The 18,933-nt window shown below is 31.9% G+C and overlaps 3 protein-coding genes across 3 annotated transcripts; 2 read left to right on the forward strand and 1 right to left on the reverse strand.

Annotated features, from left to right (window-relative positions):
* Positions 1-475: 475 nt before the first annotated feature.
* LOC110822158 (uncharacterized) lies at positions 476-2,707 on the forward strand. Its single transcript, XM_022052173.2, has 2 exons — positions 476-767; positions 1,225-2,707. Exon 2 carries the CDS (start codon positions 1,292-1,294, stop codon positions 2,414-2,416), a length of 1,125 nt encoding a protein of 374 aa, XP_021907865.1. The 5' UTR covers positions 476-767; positions 1,225-1,291; the 3' UTR covers positions 2,417-2,707.
* A 3,261-nt stretch (positions 2,708-5,968) lies between these two features.
* Positions 5,969-8,158, reverse strand: LOC110822291 (peroxidase 51-like). The gene is made up of 4 exons (XM_022052368.2): positions 7,878-8,158; positions 7,360-7,560; positions 7,031-7,196; positions 5,969-6,502 (listed from the first exon to the last, which is right to left on the reverse strand). Exons 1-4 carry the CDS (start codon positions 8,079-8,081, stop codon positions 6,096-6,098), a joined length of 978 nt encoding a protein of 325 aa, XP_021908060.1. The 5' UTR covers positions 8,082-8,158; the 3' UTR covers positions 5,969-6,095.
* Positions 8,159-14,839: 6,681 nt separating this feature from the next.
* LOC110822270 (glycosyltransferase-like protein) lies at positions 14,840-17,459 on the forward strand. Its single transcript, XM_022052341.2, has 3 exons — positions 14,840-14,978; positions 16,483-16,748; positions 16,866-17,459. Exons 2-3 carry the CDS (start codon positions 16,668-16,670, stop codon positions 17,400-17,402), a joined length of 618 nt encoding a protein of 205 aa, XP_021908033.1. The 5' UTR covers positions 14,840-14,978; positions 16,483-16,667; the 3' UTR covers positions 17,403-17,459.
* The last annotated feature ends 1,474 nt before the right edge of the window (positions 17,460-18,933 follow it).

Genomic DNA, 18,933 nt, shown 5'->3' on the forward strand with positions numbered 1-18,933 from the left:
TATTATTATTATCTCGAATATTTTCTACACGTACATTATATTATTATGATCTCGAATAATTTTTATAATATTATAAATAAATAAAATATCAATATTTAAATAAAATACAAATAAAGTTCACTTATTTTTTATAAAAAAATTGTGCATTTACATGAAAAATTAGAAAATGCATCCTCATTTTGTATTTAATATGGTTACATACTTAGTTAAGTAATAAATTATTTATTTTAATTTTGAGGAATGTTAAATGTACATGTAGGTGTTACAAACACCGAAACCCACAAATTGAAACATTAGAAAAACAATAACAACGTCAATTCCTAAACGAACGAAATAAAAAACACTTTCCAAAATTGTAAAAGTTCTGATATGACCCAATCCGACCCGACCCGGTGGAATGTAATCAGTTTGAAAGTCAACCTTAGCGAGCGAGCAAGAATTGTGTCATATTATTTCCTAAAACAGGAAATTTGGGTACAAAATTTTTGGTGGGCGGTGTTTTTATGGTGTGACCTCAAGTCAAGATCCGTATAAAAAAGAAAACATGATTGGCTGGTTGGTTTATAACTAAGCAGCTTACGCTCTGCTAAAAACTGCACGTGCTCCTTTGACTCCGATGACTCGACCGAAGCTTCTAAAAAGCCTCCTTGCCTGCTAGCCCTAATCTCTCTCTCCCTCTACTTTCTCTCTCTAGTAACTCAGTGATCGAAGGTCGTTGCAGTGAATTCATTGAATCTAACGGAATATTCAACAGCGACAGTTTCAGGGTTAGTATTTTACTATTCATTTTTTTTTTTGTTTTTTCTAATTTTTTTTCTGGTCTATATTTTCTTGCTTCGAATGTCCGCGCATTTTATTTGGTGGGTTTCTACTTCTGGGCAAATGCGATTGTTGTGTTTTTGTTAGATTTAGAATTTGAAGATTCAATTGTTTCTTTGTACTGGGGTTCAATGCAATAGAAATTGGGGATTGGAATTTGGTGGATTTTCTATCTTTTGATTTTAGTTATTGGGTTCGTGGAATTGAAGGATTAATGAGCGAAACGAAGTTACAATCTTATTTGGATCTTTTTCTATCTGGGTATTGCTTATTTTGGTTTGAATTTTAGTATGCAAGTTATATCTGATTCGAGTGTTGACTTTCTTCGCTGAAATTGACTTTGATAGTAAAGATTGATGATGCTAGGGTTTGGTTTTTGGTTTTTTCTTTTTGTTTTTTCAACAGACTATTGGCGAGAATGTTATTTGCGTACTAATGGGTTCTTGAGTAGTAGGCTGAAATTTTGGGTTTGATGATGGCGAGGAATTTAGAAACTGAAATGCAAGGGGGTCAGCATTTTTCTCCAGTAGACACTTCAGAGCTAAAATCTCAGTTGGAAAGGAAGCTTGGCCATGCTAGAGTGGAGAAGTATTTCAATATCCTCGCAAGATTTTTAAACCTAAAGATGAGTAAAACAGAGTTTGATAAACTATGTATTGCCACCATTGGGAGAGAAAATATTCGGCTTCATAACTATCTCCTCAGAGCAATTATAAAAAACGCATCACTGTCAAAGATTCCTCCGTCAAAGTTGAACAAAATAGAAAGTTGTTCAAGTGTCAAAGTGGCAAATGGGTATCAAAGAAGTAGAAGTAGTCTTCAGTCCCTGTGCAAGGATTTTCCTCAATCTCCTCGTAGAGGAAGGACACCCAATCTTCGTGATCGCAAATTCAAGGACCGCCCAAGCCCTTTAGGGCCTTATGGGAAGGGCCATAGTGCTGCATGTGAAGATGTATTAACTAAGATTCAAGAACATCAGGGTGCTAATGAGTTGATTTCTTTGGCTAGCAGACACCCATTCTCTGTAGAAGACGGAGAAGAGGTTGATCAGTCTACTGGAAGCCCTGGCATTTATAGTAGAAGCCCTCTTAGAGCTCCTCTTGGCATCAGCTTGAAGACAAAGGAGGAACGGAAAGTACTGCGTAATAGATTATTCTCTAGTCAATGTACTGAGACATGTTACCAAAGTGGTGAGCTACCTGATACCAGTTCCTTAATGAAGCGGTTGGAGCAGGAATTACAAATGCAGGGATTGCAAGTTTCAGCTGACTCTGCCAATTTACTGAATAATGCCCTTGATATTTTCGTGAAGAGATTAATTAGGCCCTGTTTGAAGTTAGCTGGTTCAAGGTCAGGGCACAAACATATAAACCGACTCGGTTCCTCGGTGCCTGGTTCGATACCTGTGACATATGTACAAAAGCCAAGTGTGTCCAGTTTAGATTTGCAAGTTGCATTGGACTTAGATCCTCCGATCCTAGGGGTAGATTGGCCAACACAACTTGAGAGGATTCGGATGCATGCGTCAGAAGAATGGATGGGGGCTTTTTCAACATGTTCTGGATATGGACTCGGAACTCGTTTTCCTCGACCATAAACGAAAAAAGAAACACAAAGACTGATTAAGTATTCTTGAGATTGTAGATTCCCTGCTAACATTGATCTTGACAACGATATTCTTGTGAGCAAAGCAGAAGTATATAAGCATAAAGCTAGAGGAAGTTTTGGTTCAGGTTTTAGATTGTATATAAATCGTAGTGCTGATTATTCCTGGGGGTGGGACATCATGAAATGTTAAACATTTGTAAGAATCTAGCAGTTACAAGTAGGCCGTGGTTTTATCTAATTCATAAAGTTCTTCTTTGTTAATAAAGGTGGCTATAAAATTTTCAGCGGTGTAGTTGTTGAATTCCTGATTAATGGAGTCTTAGTTGAATTTTTTTTCTCCTGAAAACAGTGCTGACCTATTTCATCAACTCTGTACTCTCTCTCTCTCTCTCTCTCTCTCTCTCTTTGTCTCTTTCTTTCTCTCTCTCTCTCTTTCTTTCTCTCTCTTTGTGTTCTGATCATCAGCCATGTTTGTTCTTACCACATTTGGACATATAGTAGTCAAGTATTAGGTGCTTGTAAATTGCAAAAGCATTACTTGAGTCAATATTTTATTTAAGCGTCATAAATGTTCCAGTTGTATCATGTGACAGTATTTTATATTACAGAACTCTTTTATTTAGTAGGTTTATATAAACCATTTACTGGGACATGTTTCATTTGCATTACGTTAATATGGTATATTCTTTAGCTCATGAGCTTGCATAATTGGTGCTTTCTACTCGTGCTCTTACTATCCATGGAATTGTTTCTTTTCCTTTTCAATGCGTGTGGAGGAAAATTCATTCTCAGATTGTGCCCAAATTTTCAATTATTGACTGTGACATTGACATCATGGAATGGTAAGATACAGATTTATGCAGTTGCAGTGCCTAAAAAAGGGAAGGGATTAGATGAATATGCTGAACATCAAAAATTCAGTCATTATTCACTGGGTAATCTTCGACAGAATGGTAAGTCCTGTTTTTACATGTCCAGCAGGTCCATTCTGATTGCAACTTGGAATTTTCCTTTATTACTTGGCCGATGGATTAGGAAATGAATTGCGCTTCACGGCATATATACTGGTGGTGCTAGGTTTTTGTTTCCTCTATTTTTTACTTAAGTGTTGTATGTTTTTCATCAATGGAAATGATACTATTTTCTACTATTATGGAAAAAGAAACTATTATGGAAAAAGAAATTAAGTTCTGAAAAGTGAAATTGACTCTCTTCAAATGTAAAGATAGATTCTTAATACCAAATGCAAACAACTTCTTTATTTTCTTTAATGAATGGAGGAAGAGTTATACCTCTGGCTCACTCTGCAAAGAATCACCAATCTATATCAAGAAAGCTTCTTGTTGAGATATTGGTTCCCTTCAGGATGTGATTGAAGGTAGGCTGGATGTTCTGCTCTTGATTATGGTACAAGCGAAGATATAATCTGGTTGGATTTTTTCTTTTTTTGATTTTTTGTTTATGCAGGGACTTTCTGTTGATTAACCTCAACCACAATAGTCAGATTGATGCAGCCGGCTGCCAGGCTTAGTGGGCATTACCCTTAGATCTAAGCTTCTGATGTTACATGTCAGTATGATGCAGGTTTTTGCCAAGTTTCTGTAACCTTCTTTTGAAATTGAGAGTGCTGCATAGAGGCAGATAGATATGTTGTGATTACGTGGTTAACTTTGTTTTATTGTATGTAAATTTTTACACGTATTCTTCATATTTTTGTACTTTTTTCATCAACATTCAGTTCTTTACCTGTGTGGTCTATTGCCTTTAACATTAATTGGTTTACCAAAAGGGAGATGGTAAGCTTGTCAGAGCCTGCGACTTCTTAAGTTAAGTTCCCTTTTTTGTGTAGCTCTTTTTTGTTTTCCTTCATATCTTTAAGCTGATGAATGATAACAAGAAAAACCATATGCTTGCCAGTCCAGAACATGATGGTATGATATTCTAGTACTTCTTACTAGGAACTACTATTAAAATTTAATGCAAGAGAATTTTCTTATCTTGGATTCAGAGACAGCCTTTGGATTGACATTGTAATTGATAATTGTAATGTAAAGAAAGATCGCTGAAATGTCTACGATGCAAAATGTTCTACCATTTTCCAGCTTTTCACAGCTGCTAATATGGTCCATCTGTTTACATCTTTGATTGAGATTGCTTAGGGAACATAAATTTATTGATGCTTTTATTGATCAGATTAGAAAAGCTTTATATAATTGAATTTGATGCTTTCATAATATTGGCTTCTATGCACGAATTACTCACAAGTAGTTAACTCAGAGAAGAAGCAAATGAAGAAGCAAATGTATGATTTCCTTCGCAGGATGCAAGTTTCCAGTCTTGATCTTCTCCACTTTTAGATGTTTCAAACATGGCTTATGAAGTTTTAAATGCTTTTTATATGCCCAATTACACAAGAGCCTGCACAGAGGAGTTAAAGAAGCAAAGATTTGATGGTAAAACTAAAGTCTCGTAGAAGCAGTCATTTTATTTGCTGGTTTGTTCTTTTATTGGTTACTATTGCCGATGTAAGATTGAGTTATTGTCAGATAAATTAGGTTAGGGAAGAAATGTATGTGCGATCTGAGATCTGATATTATTTCATCATTTCAATCTGCTGCAGGGTCATGATTCACGCGATACAAAATGAGCGCCTAGTCCAGGAAAATCTATGATATCTTGGAGGCATGATATCTCTATAGTAACTTTTTTAATATTTAATAATAATTTAGTGAGTTTATAGTAAATTTACTAGTCAAAATACTGAATCATTAATGTCATAGTAGAACATCCGTAGTCAAGTTATTTGCCGAAATTGGTTAGATCAACTTGTTGGATGGAACTGATGATCCGTGGTGATGTGTGGAAATAATTAGATTGCGACAGCTTGGCTGGGATTATTCAGTTTTGGCTTTTCTTATAATATTAGATTGCATACTAGCATGATTCCACAGAATATTTCATTTTCACTATAAATTATTCAGAAACCTACCGCATGAATTTCAACTCTTAAATCTTCTAGCTATTATTGTAAAGACTAATATAAATTTTGCTACCGACCATCCAGCATTATCAATAATGGACAGTTTCTCATACCCATGACTCAGAAGCTTACGAGTAACCATACTGTTTAGAAATCACAGCATGTTTACATGTATTATATATATGTGCGTTTTTGCATGTGTACTATAGGTGACAGTAACTTCATCAGTATTGATGATCTTGGTTTTTTATACAGGGTCTCTGTATATAAAGCTGGTCATTTTCTGGGGAAGAATCCTTCACATACCAAGTCAGAGAATTCTAACCAAAGAAAGCTATGTGCAACAAGCTCGTTTTCCAGCAGCTTTTTTTTGACTGATATAGCTGTTGAGATTCATAGAAAGATAAGGTTGCCAACAGGGTTTGATTTTGATGTTTTGTTAGTCTTTATTTTCAAGATTTATTTATAATTTAATAATATTATATATACAAAATAAAATATTAAAATTATCGCATTGTTTATATTTATTTTATTAATTATCTTTTAATAATTTCAACTTCCTCAGTTGCCAACACGCCTTAATGATTATTATTATTATAATAACTACAAATTTTCAATTGCAGATTAAATATTTTTATCGTCAGAAAAAGTCTCACCATATGTGAAATTTTTCTTTTTCGGGTCCCGATCAATTAAAAGCAGCGCAATTACGACGAATATTTCCGTTTGTTCCGGTCTTGACTCCGACCCGACCCAATTTAGTCATGGCAGCAATAAAGGCTTTCTCAAAGGCCGCTTTGTTTCCTGCCCATGCCATCACGGTGGACTTGGATCTCGGGTCGGTGAAGAGGATTTGATCCGATGTGAATAGGCCTTTTCCCTCTACAAGGTTCTTGTAATACGCGTTGTCAAAAGTTCGGGGGGTGTTTGGATCCATGTTTATGGCTATCCTGGGGTCCACTTTCTTGGGACACATCGCCTGAAGCTGAGCTGCGTAAGCCTTGTTTAGTGTAGGGTCCACCGGATTTTGACGGCTGAAATTGTATATTCTGTTTGCGAACTTGTTGCAATGAGAGAACCCAAGGGTGTGGGCGGCTGCAGGAAATAAAAAAAATCAAAGTCAAAACTTCACCTCGATAATTAATCTGATCAGACGGTTCCTATTTTTTCTTATTCTTGACCGATTTACGCACGTGAGAATTAACACAAAAAAAAAAAACATTCTTAAAATTACATTTTCTTTTTCAATTAATCAAATCATGCGCAGTGGTGTCAGTGCCAACTCGTAGAGGGTAAATTCGTCAAATCCTAATCATAAGACAACAGGACAGGTCTCCTCGGTTGGGACCCACTCAAACACAATCATACAGGAACCAAGATGCCCAACCACGAGACAGATTAATCTGACCTGGAAGCGGTAACATTTTAAATGATACCTTTTTCAACATTAATTATTAAATACTAAAAAATCACAATTAGTAGGAAAATCTTTTTGTTTATGTTATGATTTACACAAAATAATTCGTTTTAAAGTTAAATACGAAGTAAAAAGAAAAGAAATTTATTTTAAAAATTATTTGCATATTTTATTTAAACAGTTCTTAGATTTTAGAGGAGGCGTACCGGAGAGGGCAATCATGTCAGTTTGGGTAAGGCCAATAGCAGCAAAGAGAGAATTGAGCTGGTTGAGATTGAAGTTAGGCTGCGGCAATTTCCCATTTACACTTTTAGCCGTTGAGCTTAGCCCGTCAAGTCTTCCCAGCTCAACCGCATACGACGGTCCACCAGCCTGCAATTTTTATTTATATATTTCAAAACCCACAAATTTTTTAATTTAAACAAAATTATGAGTTTTTTTTTTTTTTAAATAGGTACCCAGGTCCATTTATTAAAAAAAAATTATTCAGAAGTTCTTAAATAATAACAGGGAAGAGAAAGTAAAGTGTGCGAACCAAAGCAATGACATCTCGGGTGGCCATGGCGAGAATGTCAGCACAAGAGACCTTGTTTCTGCAACTAGGGATTGCATCTACAGCAGCTTTGGCTTTAATCACGGTATCGAATCCATCTCCGGCCAACGATAAATTATCCGGGTGGTCTTTCTCCGCCGTGTTGCTTCCCGTCGATGCAACAATTACCGAAGCATCGCACCCCTTGCACATTTTCATTATTTCCAACTCCAGAGTCAGTACATTAGTTTACAAAATCCTTAACTTAATCAACGAACAGTAAATAAATCAAACCCAATAAGTCAATCACCAAATAATTTAGTAGTACTGCTCTATCGCCGAAATCAGAAAGAGACTTAAGTGTAATTGGGATATATAATAAATTATATAATAACAACTAAACCCGAGGGTAAGTCCTGTTGAATTCAATATTTTCGAAATATACGGAATGAAGGATATGGTGAGAATTGTTCTTCAATATATATATATATATGTATGTATGTATGTATATGTAAATATACCTGAACAACGCAATCATGGAAGAAAAGCCGGAGAGTGGCGGGGACAGTGACGAAGGTCTGTTGGAACTTCTGTCGGACGACGCCTCTTACAATGGATTCAACGTTGGGACAGACATTAGCGTAAAAGTTCTGTTTAAGCACCTGAGCCGATGCAGCGTAAAGACAAAGTGACAACACCACTACCACCCAACTGAAACGACCCATGTTTCTTGATTTTCAGTCCAACATAAAACATGCCCAGAAACTGCACATACCTATATATATATATATATATTTGTGTGCATAAATGTATCTGTAAGTGTAAAATGGGTTTTAATGTACGTTAAAAATTAAAGATTAGAAGTGTGCCAGTTGGCTTTATAATTTTTACTTTATGTTGCGAAAAGGGTAATGTGTTTCTTTTTGTCTATATGTGTACGTATATATGTGCGTGTATATATATATATGTGTGTGTGTAATGTAGAAAGAGGAGTTGATTGGTGGATGAGTACGCGTGTGTCAATGGCCGCCTTCGTCTGATTCGTAACTGCTCCCCTCGTCGTCAAATATAAAATGGGATTAATTTTGAGTTTCATTAATATTCTCCAAACGTGGTCCAAGATAGGAACTGTAAGCCAACGTAGTATGCACGTTAACCATACTTGTTAAATTATTATTATTTTTTTATATTTTAAGAAGACTTTTTATCATATATTATATAATTAAATGTAATATAAGATAATATTGTAATCTTTAAATGATTTTAATCATTAATAGGGTGATTTGTTTAGGGATCTCCAAAAATAATTATGAGGGTGAATGTATGTTCGCATTAATCAACTATGAAAATTTATATAATTGCCAAGTAACTTTTTGTTAACGATTTTGTATAATCTCAGTTAAAATTTACCCAAATGATGGTAATTATGTGCATGCGAGAAAGAGAAGAAATAGTGCGTTTGGCGTGACTGGGAATGTAAAATAAGTTTTATCACAGAGACTTATAAATTAATCTCTGGTCCTGTAATAAAGATTAATTAATTACTTACAATATACATAAAATTATGAATTAAATTTTATATGTGACGGTTAATTATTGGATTTTGAACTAATAAACTTTAACTCTGCAGCTATTCAGATTCTAATTTATAATAAAAAGTTCAAAATTCAATTTTTTTTTTTTTTTTTAATGTTACGACGATTGATATTACTATTAATTAATTAATTAATTAATCATACGATAATTGATACCATATGATCCCCAAGATCTTAATCCACATGCACATGTGATTGTGTGTGTTTTCAACAAAAATAATGTTACTACACCCACACACACATATATGTATGTATTGATTGTTCCAAAAGTATTTAGTAGTAGCGTAGACGTGTGTATTTATTCAATAAATTGAATCTATAATAAACGTTTGAATTAATTAACTAATTAATTTAAATAAATTTATTGCTATAATGGGGTAAACGTGTATTTTTATTAAAAATATAACTTTTAACAGGAATTTGAACGTCCTAACACAAAATTTTCTAATTATTAAACTTGCATTGATTGCTTGGAAATTTCCAACTTAAAAAAAAAAAAAAGAAAACCCAGAATATGTTACTAATTTAGATACTCCATGAATCGCCATCCTTGGACTTCAAAAAAAAAAGTGCATGCGGTTTAAACGTTCCCATCAACCCTCTTTATTGGAAAATTCCTCCAATTAAATTTTCGTGTGACATTTCTTTCTGGTATTGTGTAATATCATTGTCGACCACAAACAAAACAATGTCTTCGACCTAATTATAAATTTTTTAATTATATTTTATTTGAATGTTTATCGTGTGATTTTTTTTTTTTTTTCCTATAAAATGAAAATTTTAGTAAATTAGATTTTACTTAAATTATTATTCCGATGCCACTGAAGCGGACGAAGGCAAAAAGGTAGACCACCGCGTACAGAATTGGGTTGGGCCAGGATGCACCTACATTTAACTGCCGGCCTTGGGTCTAGAATATGATTGGGCTAGGCCCGGTTAACTACGTTTGGTTCGGTAAAACCACATGTTTTAAACTCGGCTTAAAATTAAAATTAAAAAGATTTTCTGTAATATATCAAATAAAAGACAAGAAATGGAATATGCGAATAAATGTAAATCTATTTTGGATTTGTGAATTGGGTCCACAAATACGAATCTTAAATCCTCAAGTGAGATTTATGAGGTTATTATTATTATTATTTAATTTTTATAGAAAAAAAAAAAAAAAAAAAAAAAAAAGTACTGGGAAAAGTCAAGCTCAGAATTTTGAAGAAGGATAAAGATAAAATAAAATAAAATAAAATAAGAGCTACGGCCGTGCACAGAAAAGCAAAGACTGAGAAATTGAAGTCCAACACATCATCACATTGGCTTTCGAAAAGTGCTCCCGTCCAAAACTACCACGCTGCTTAATGCTATCAGACAAGACCCTCGTACGATTCTTTTTTGACGTAATCCCTCATAATGCTTCCTTTTATTTTTATTTTTTATGTTAATATAATTAATTAATTAATTAAACTAAATATTTTTACTTTTTTATTATTATTATTAATAAAAATTTGAATATGTATTAGATGTGAATAAATTAACATAACATGTATTCTGCCTGTGACAATTAAGCCTCACCAAATCACTTATTAAATAGTCTTAAATAATTAATTAGAGACAGCTTATAATAATAACTTGCAAAAGAGAACACCATGTGTTTCTCCACTAACTCCATTTACGTAATTAATTTTTTATTAAATTAAACAAATCTTAATTAATTATAATTATCGTCGACAGATTCGAGATTCCACCACCAGTCATCATTGTTGCTGTCAAGTACGATCTAATAAGAGTTAATTAACTCTAATTAATTATTATGACAAAAATTATTAATTAATTAGTTCTGCCCTGTCCCCTATATATACGTAGTTGAATATTACAGTGATTACTATATATTAGGATTGTGATCAATAATTCATAAAAGACAGATTGGTCTTTTACATATATATCTATATATATATATAAACCTTGACCTTCTGAATAAATGAAAATAAATATTTAACATAATCTTTCTGCAAATAATAATTAGATATTATATATATATATATATATTACAACATGCATAGATAAATTGGTCATGACATGGGCACGTCTCACATGGAAAGAGTAAAGATATACTCTTGATCCAATGAGAATATTTTTAAAATTATTATATATATATATATATATATATGCACATATATGTAACAACTACTATTCTTATTGGTGCATGGTAGCTTCTTATTATTTTCTTTTAGAAATCGTTTAGTGATTAATCTTAATTTCTTAGTTTAAAATTTCACTTTATATTTTTTATAGAACAAAAAATTAATGTTTTTTTCTCCACATAAAGATTCTTTAATTTTCCATGTTTGGAAATTTTAAGAAATCTCACTTGCAATAATAAATTTAATTTTTTTGTTCATACATTTTGTTTCACATTTCTTACACATGCATGTTCAACAAGTACGGTAAAAGAAAGAGTGCAATAAATTTTTATATATATTTGATGTTTTAATACAATATAATATATGTTAATTTTACATTAACATAAATAATTATTTGGTCAAAACCCATTTATTATATATAACAGATTCACTCGAATACCAGTTATATAAAAACCGTGTTGGTTAAGACCAACCTTGATTACAAAATTTTATTTCAAAATTTTAAAAATATGATTACAAATTTTGAAGTTATCCACTATATATATATATATTTGATTACTTATTGCACCTCATATATCATACAAACATTGTACTAAAAAATATAATATATACAATTTTACTTTAGATAAATGTTAAAATTGAAATCTCTAATTTTGTTTTTTTAAAAAACCATAAATAATCGTTGTGGTTAAAACTCGTTAGTTACAATTATTATAATATAACCTTGGAGCATGCAGCACGAGTAGGACAGAAAGCATAATTGTTGTTTTAGAATACATAATTAAAACAATAGTATAATTTATATATGCTTTTTTTGGGTTCGTGAGCAACTTCAAATATTTCATGCGCAATTTTATATTTACTAAAAAAAAAAAATGCACTAAAATCAGCACAGACAGGCTGCTGCGGTCAGATTTCTCAATGAGGTGCTGTTTTGAAACCCCGAAACACGAGTGGGTTTTTTCAAAATCATATATTAAAATATAAATAATTATTTCTCTTTTTTTTTTTCTATTAATTTAATTTATAAAATTAAATAAAAACAATATTTTAATTCCAAACTCGGTTTTATATTCCCTTCAAATTACATGTTTAAAAATATAAATTCATAATTATAGAATCAGATACACGAGCATAATCAATTGAATCATACGTTAAACATATAAATTATTACTCAATGTATTATATAGTCATAAATCATATCTCTCGTATTTCTATAAATATATTACATACAAGTTTGATAGAGATTATGAAGTAATAATTTATATTCACAAAAATCAACTTGATTTGAAAAAAAAATATATATATATATAGATATATGCATGTAAGATATTATATCTACATACACACACAATACAGGATATGTGTATTTATGTACATGTACAAAAGAAGATGCGTATACACTGTGCGGCGTGTATTGTTAGAAAATAGCGAAGACAATTCTTTTGGTGGTTCCGGTGTAATGATTTTAGAAATTTCTTTTCCATAGTGGGACCCATTAGACTCCCTCACCCCCACCACTCCCAACGACGCGAGCCCCCCTCCGCTCAGCCTTTTCAGCAACCCCGATGGACCCACCGTCCCATATGGCTGCACCTCCCCGCACCGGCAACGCGTGCGCCCTTGTCACTCTCCTCCTCCAGACCCCAACCCAGTTTTATTTTTTAATTATTATTATTATTTTTTTTATAAAAAAATATTTTCTTTCATTGAATTATTTTAGTTTCTGACAACTGTCCCTGCCTGTAAGAGAGAGAGAGAGAGAGATATATAGTATATGCTGTATGCACATGAGCCCAACATGCATGTGATATTCTTCTCTTGATAAGTATCAGCAGACATTAATTTTATTTTATTTTATTTATTTATTAACAAATATTTTTAATAAAACTTCTATAATTAATAAATCAATATATATATATGTAAAAATAATTTTGGCATGTATAAATTATACTATTTTGATAAATAATTTTATTTTATTATTTAAAATAACAATATAATTATTTTAATAATTGAGTAATTAAAAAGTTATTGGAAATATCCCTTCAATAGAATCAAATTTTATACTTATCCTAGGCATGTCTGCTTACTAATATTGCCTAATAAACTAATCTGAATAAATTTAAAATTACTAAACCTAAATTATATAAAAAAATATATATATATATATATTGAAAAAAAGAAGAAAATCCATAACATATTTAAAGAATGGTCTAGGATCATCCTCTCACAGTCTGTCTGTACTGTGTACAAATAAAACATAAAAATGACAAATTACTTTTTGTTTTTAATTAATAAATAAAATTTTAAAATTTTCTTTGTTCCCAAAGTTACAATCCAAAACAAAAGGAGATGTATCTAATAACATACCAGCGGAGAAGATTATTCAAGTACATTTAATGTGTACCGTTTTATTTATTTATTTATTACATTAGTGGGGTCCGCTAATCTGGACCGTTTGATATCTGATCTGATTGATTCCTTTAATCTCCCTCACCACGTGGCCAATTAACTGCGATAATCATTGTGTTGGGTTCTTCGGTTTTCGCGATGGAAAGGAATCCACAACAACCTACACATAATATAATAATGTAACATGACATTATGCACATGAAATCCATGATACGTATTACCCACAGGCCATAACGCATCAGAACTTTTTTTCTTTTTCCAAAATTTATATTTTATAATTATTTAATTTTTAAGGATAATTATTATATATACATTTAAATTGGTCACTCTTATCCAATGGCGGGGATCAGTTTGTCGGTGGGGCAGGCCAAAGACTCCTCCTTATTTTTCTTGAACTATACACAAATGTTCCACGTTTAGTCCCTGTTACAGAGATATTTTTCTAATACCAGTATCATAAGTATTTATTATTATTATTATTATTATTTTTAGTGATCATTAATGACAATTAATAATAAAAAAAATATTTATGGTCAAATTCAAGGAATTGATGTGTTAATTCTTTTAATTGAATCGAAAATTTGATTTTTTTATTTTATTTTTTGGTGAAATTTTCAATTATAATATGAGTGATTTTAATGCTTTCGTAATACAAGAGGAGAAAAAAAAAATAATTTTAGTATATAAAAAATTAAATAATAATTGATCAGACAACTGTTTAACTGTGATATTGAATTCATGGGTGCATGTGATTGATGCTTATAGTATTTAAGATAAGTTGTTTTTTTTTTTTTTTTTAAAAAAAAAACTAATTTGTCTGGGGCAGTGTAAGCCCCCTTGTGATTCTCAACACACTATAAATATATATAATGTAAAAATTAATTATAAAAATACAAAATACATATATGGAAATGTATACATATAGGCACATTTTTATTATTATTATAAATTTAATAATATATTTACATCTAAATTAGTTAAAATAAAACCTGCATTGCTGGACCTGTCTGAGTCCATCTCTTTCACAAAACTTAAACGGCATTGGCTCGGCAACTGGGATTTGTTTGGCATGCCTCAAACCCCAGATGCAGCAGCAGAACAAGCTTTGATTTCTGTGTATGAAGGGGGGAGAGAGAGAGAGAGAGAGAGAGAGAGAGAGAGAGCATCTCTATAAATTCCTTCTACAGTTTTTTTTCTTCTTTTCTATTTTATTTTAAAATCTGAAACTTTCTGCAGTATATACTGATGGAAAATGTGAGAGCAAGGTGGTAGTCTGGTTGTTCTCCTTCAAAGAAATCTCTGCCTGAAAATTTTTCCATCTCTCTCTCTCTCTCTCTCTCTCTATATATATATATATATATATATGCGCCAAGTGCTGCTGTGCTTTTGATTTCAAAAGAACTTCTCTCCCAACTCGATAATTTTACCAGCATAAATTCCTGTAGCTTCTCAGCATGATCTCTTCAAGATTTTCCTACAGGTCAGACAAGATTCTCTCCCTCTACGTATATTTCTTCACCAACTTTATCTTCCCATGAATTCCGTGATATATATACATATCTCATACAAATATGTAATACATATATGTATATAGATATATACACACAGAATAAAACATCTTTGGTTCATGCAGGGATTTATTTTGGGCAAATAGCTTTTTCCATTACTGTTTGGCGATTCTTTTTCTGCTTCCAATCCTTTTGAACTCGATAAATTTCATCTCTTAGAGACTATGGGTTTTGTTTTCTTGGTTTAACCTCTCCTTTTGTCCAATATACATAACTCAAGAGTCTTTTCCTTTATATACGTATACATATATATATATATATATAATAACTTCGTTAATGTACTCTCTCTCTCTCTCTCTCTCTTTGTCTTTTAATTCCTTGTACTTGGATTATTTGATTGGTTTGTAGAGATTGTTGAGTACTATGCATATACATATATATATATAGTACCAAAATACATGGGTGACTTATATAGAGATCATCACAATCTAATTGGAGATATTGCAATATCTATGCGTGTGTGTATACATATATATATATATATATATAGTACCAAGCAATTGTGAATTGCCATACGATGATTACTAAACAAGACTTTGAATATGCGTTTGAAAATCTAAAAACAAATCTTCTGTTATAACTTGTCTTCTCTCCAGATCATTTTAGATATTTTCTAAGCACGACCAACCACTCTGCTCTACTAATTTCCCACATAAATACAATTAAAATTAGACAAAAGTGAAAAGTCAAATTCTTCACATTCCATGATTCATAGCTAGATTAGTAATAGGAGTGGTGTCTGAAAATTTATTCAAACAAATTTTTAATTACAAAAATATGGGTGCTGCAAAATAAGTTTAATATTTAAAATTTTTTTTTTTTTTTCTAGCTAGAACATGTTATTTTGTGTTGAATCAAACTAGTTTGAGTCGTATGGTAAACTAACTCTATTTATTCCCTATTCCAGATTGAGTTGTATTGATTGGTAACTTTGGAAATTGATATACATATATATATATATATATATGAAATAAGGATGGAAATTAAAGAATAATTGTCTCTGTGTGTGTGTGTGTATATATTCATATATATATATATTGGAAATGAGGACAGAAATAAAAGAACAATTGTCTTTGATCAAACACACACGATCGATAATAACATGAGTATGCTACAGTGCTGGATGTTTGAAGATATTTTTAGTTACGATATTCTTGTTGTGGCCCAAAATGAAAACTGTGATATGAGAAAAACAAAATCGCAGCAAACTACCAGACAAATTTACATCTATGTGGCAGCTGATGTTATAAATACATATACACACACACATATATATATGCCTTCTTATTAATAATGTTTGATACTACAGCTCTCGTATTACACCCACATAGATATATAGATATTTTATACGTACATGAAGAAGCATTTTCAGCTTTTGATTAGATCTTCACTAATTACTTTTTTCTCATTCAACAGGTGCTAATTATTCGTCAACATATGTCAAATCAATTCATGAGTTCTTTTCCTTCAAGCATTCAACTTTCATTTCTTTAAAAATTTTTCCTTCTGGGTTTGAGCCTCCATACACATACGTGCATCTATATATATATATATACATATCTATATATATAGATTGCAGAAGCTGAGGACTAGTTTTGTCAATGGAGAAGCTTCTTAATCCTTACGATAAAGAGTACATGAGGATGGCAATGATAAAGCACGAAGAAACTTTCAGAGAGCAGGTAAAATTTCTTTTTTCTTTTCAAGTTTTTAACTTTATCATGGAGCGAAATTCGGAAATATAGTTTAGAAAAAAAAAAAAAAAAAAAGAGCTTGAGAATCAATTTATATAATTGCAGGTATCCGAACTTCATCGCCTATATGAAATCCAGAAGATACTGATGAAGAACTTGGAACAGAATCCATGGAGTTTGAAGAGTACTAATGCTCTTAGTCAAAGCTCAAAACTGAAACTTGATCTGGAAAGACCAGCTGACGAGTACATTGCAGCATTAAACAGGTCAGATCGAGCAGTAGAGATTTTAGACGAGAGTGAGATTGAATTAACCCTGGGCCCATCCTGTTACAGTACCAGAAGAAAGAAACCATCCGAGACGCCATCAAAATCTGATTCCCCAAGTTTTTCCTCCTCCTCCACAGGGTCTAGTCACATAAACAGGACAAGTAAGATTAGGGAAACAAGAGAAGAATCCGCCGGCAAGTGCGTCGGTGGCCGGAAATTGAGTAATCTCCGGCAAGTTCCGGAGGTGAACTTGGGATGCCAAATTGGAAGTAATAGTAATAACAGTACTGTTAATCTTGAAGATCAGTTGAGACAGGAGAGACTAAAACAGCCTCCTTGGTTTTTCCAAGTCTTGAGCTTGAACATGACTTAGGAAGAAAAAAAAAAAAAAAGAAAAAGAGAAGAAAAGAGAATTGTTTTTTTGGACAAAGGGGGGTCTTTGGAACCTTGTTCCAGATTAAATTTTCTCTCCAGATAATTTTCTCGGATTTTAAGTCGACATCGAGAAGGTTTTAGGCTGCTTCTGATGATCATGCGATCTCCAAATGTTTGGGAAATTTTCTATTTCCTCTGTTTTTAGATTAATGGGTGATCAAGTCTTTTGTATAAAGATTTTCTTGTATTTTCTTGGCTTGCAAAACCCATTGTTACTACAATTATATATTGACTTAACAGCTTGTTAATCTGGTGTTATCCTCTAATGAACTATGCATAACAAATCAGAACTATAATTTCTTGGAGAGCTTATGTTGTGAATTAATCTTTTTTACCAATTTATAGTAATTTAATTGTGTGGTAAAAATGAAAAAAGATAGATAAATTACTGTGCAAAATTACTAACAAAATTTCCCATTACAGAGCACCATCTTTTAGGTTCAATAATGTTGTGATTCCCCCCCCCCCCCCAGACAAGAACATGCATATCAATGGCAGCCTGTCTGTCCTTCAAAGCTTATTCTTACTTTTCGTAAAGCTCTTTATGTAAAAGAATTCAATAATTTTGATACCAGTACCCCACATTGCTGTTCACCAGGTACTGCATTTCAACCCCCGAAAAAGAGTTAGTTTACCTTCAAATTGACTTGGTTTATATATACTGTTGAATGAAACTTTAACCCACCTGCAGGAAATGTATGTATATATGTGCATATATATACATAAACCTGTCTGGGAAAACAGAGTAATGAAAACCATTTGTCTTCCATTTATACCTCAACTGGCTCAGAATCTAATAATCCAAGGGAGAAAGAACAGAAAAAAAAAAAAGGAAAGAATGGTTCGCTAGTTTTAACTGGTCATGTTCAATTGTAAATATTAGTTTTGGGTCTGACTCGGTTGTATTTTTTTGAAGGTAAAACAAACAATGTTAAAGAGTAAAAATTATGACACCTTAGCAGCTCTACCACCAGATGGAACAATTTTGATTAAAATAATAATCTCGACTTAAAAATTTCGTGAATCTAAATCGCTAACCCTCAAAATCTTAAATTTATCACGACGTTAATCTAATTATTTCAGAATACTTATAAAATTATTGTTGCCAAAAATTTGAGTTATTAATGTTTCCTATTAAAGTTTTATACTGTCAAAAAGTATGTTACATGCCAATATATTTTTAAACTCACTGTTGAATAACATTAATACATGATTATGTTTTCTAAATTGATGTAAAGTATTGTTGTTGCGTCAAAGTTTTGTTTAAAAATAAAAGAATACTTTATGCAACTCTAAATAATAATATCCGATAATTTTTTTATGCGTTAAAAAGAATAATAATTAATATTCTCGTATGATCAACTTGAAATAATGTGATTAAAAAAATATCTGATACTAATAAATTGAGCCGACAAGTCTAAAAGTTGCTCAATCGATATATATTCACACAAAAAATCAAGATAATATAA

This window comes from Carica papaya, chromosome 4, assembly GCF_054855325.1.
Source record: "Carica papaya isolate Zhongbai chromosome 4, ASM5485532v1, whole genome shotgun sequence".
Lineage (NCBI taxonomy): Eukaryota > Viridiplantae > Streptophyta > Magnoliopsida > Brassicales > Caricaceae > Carica > Carica papaya.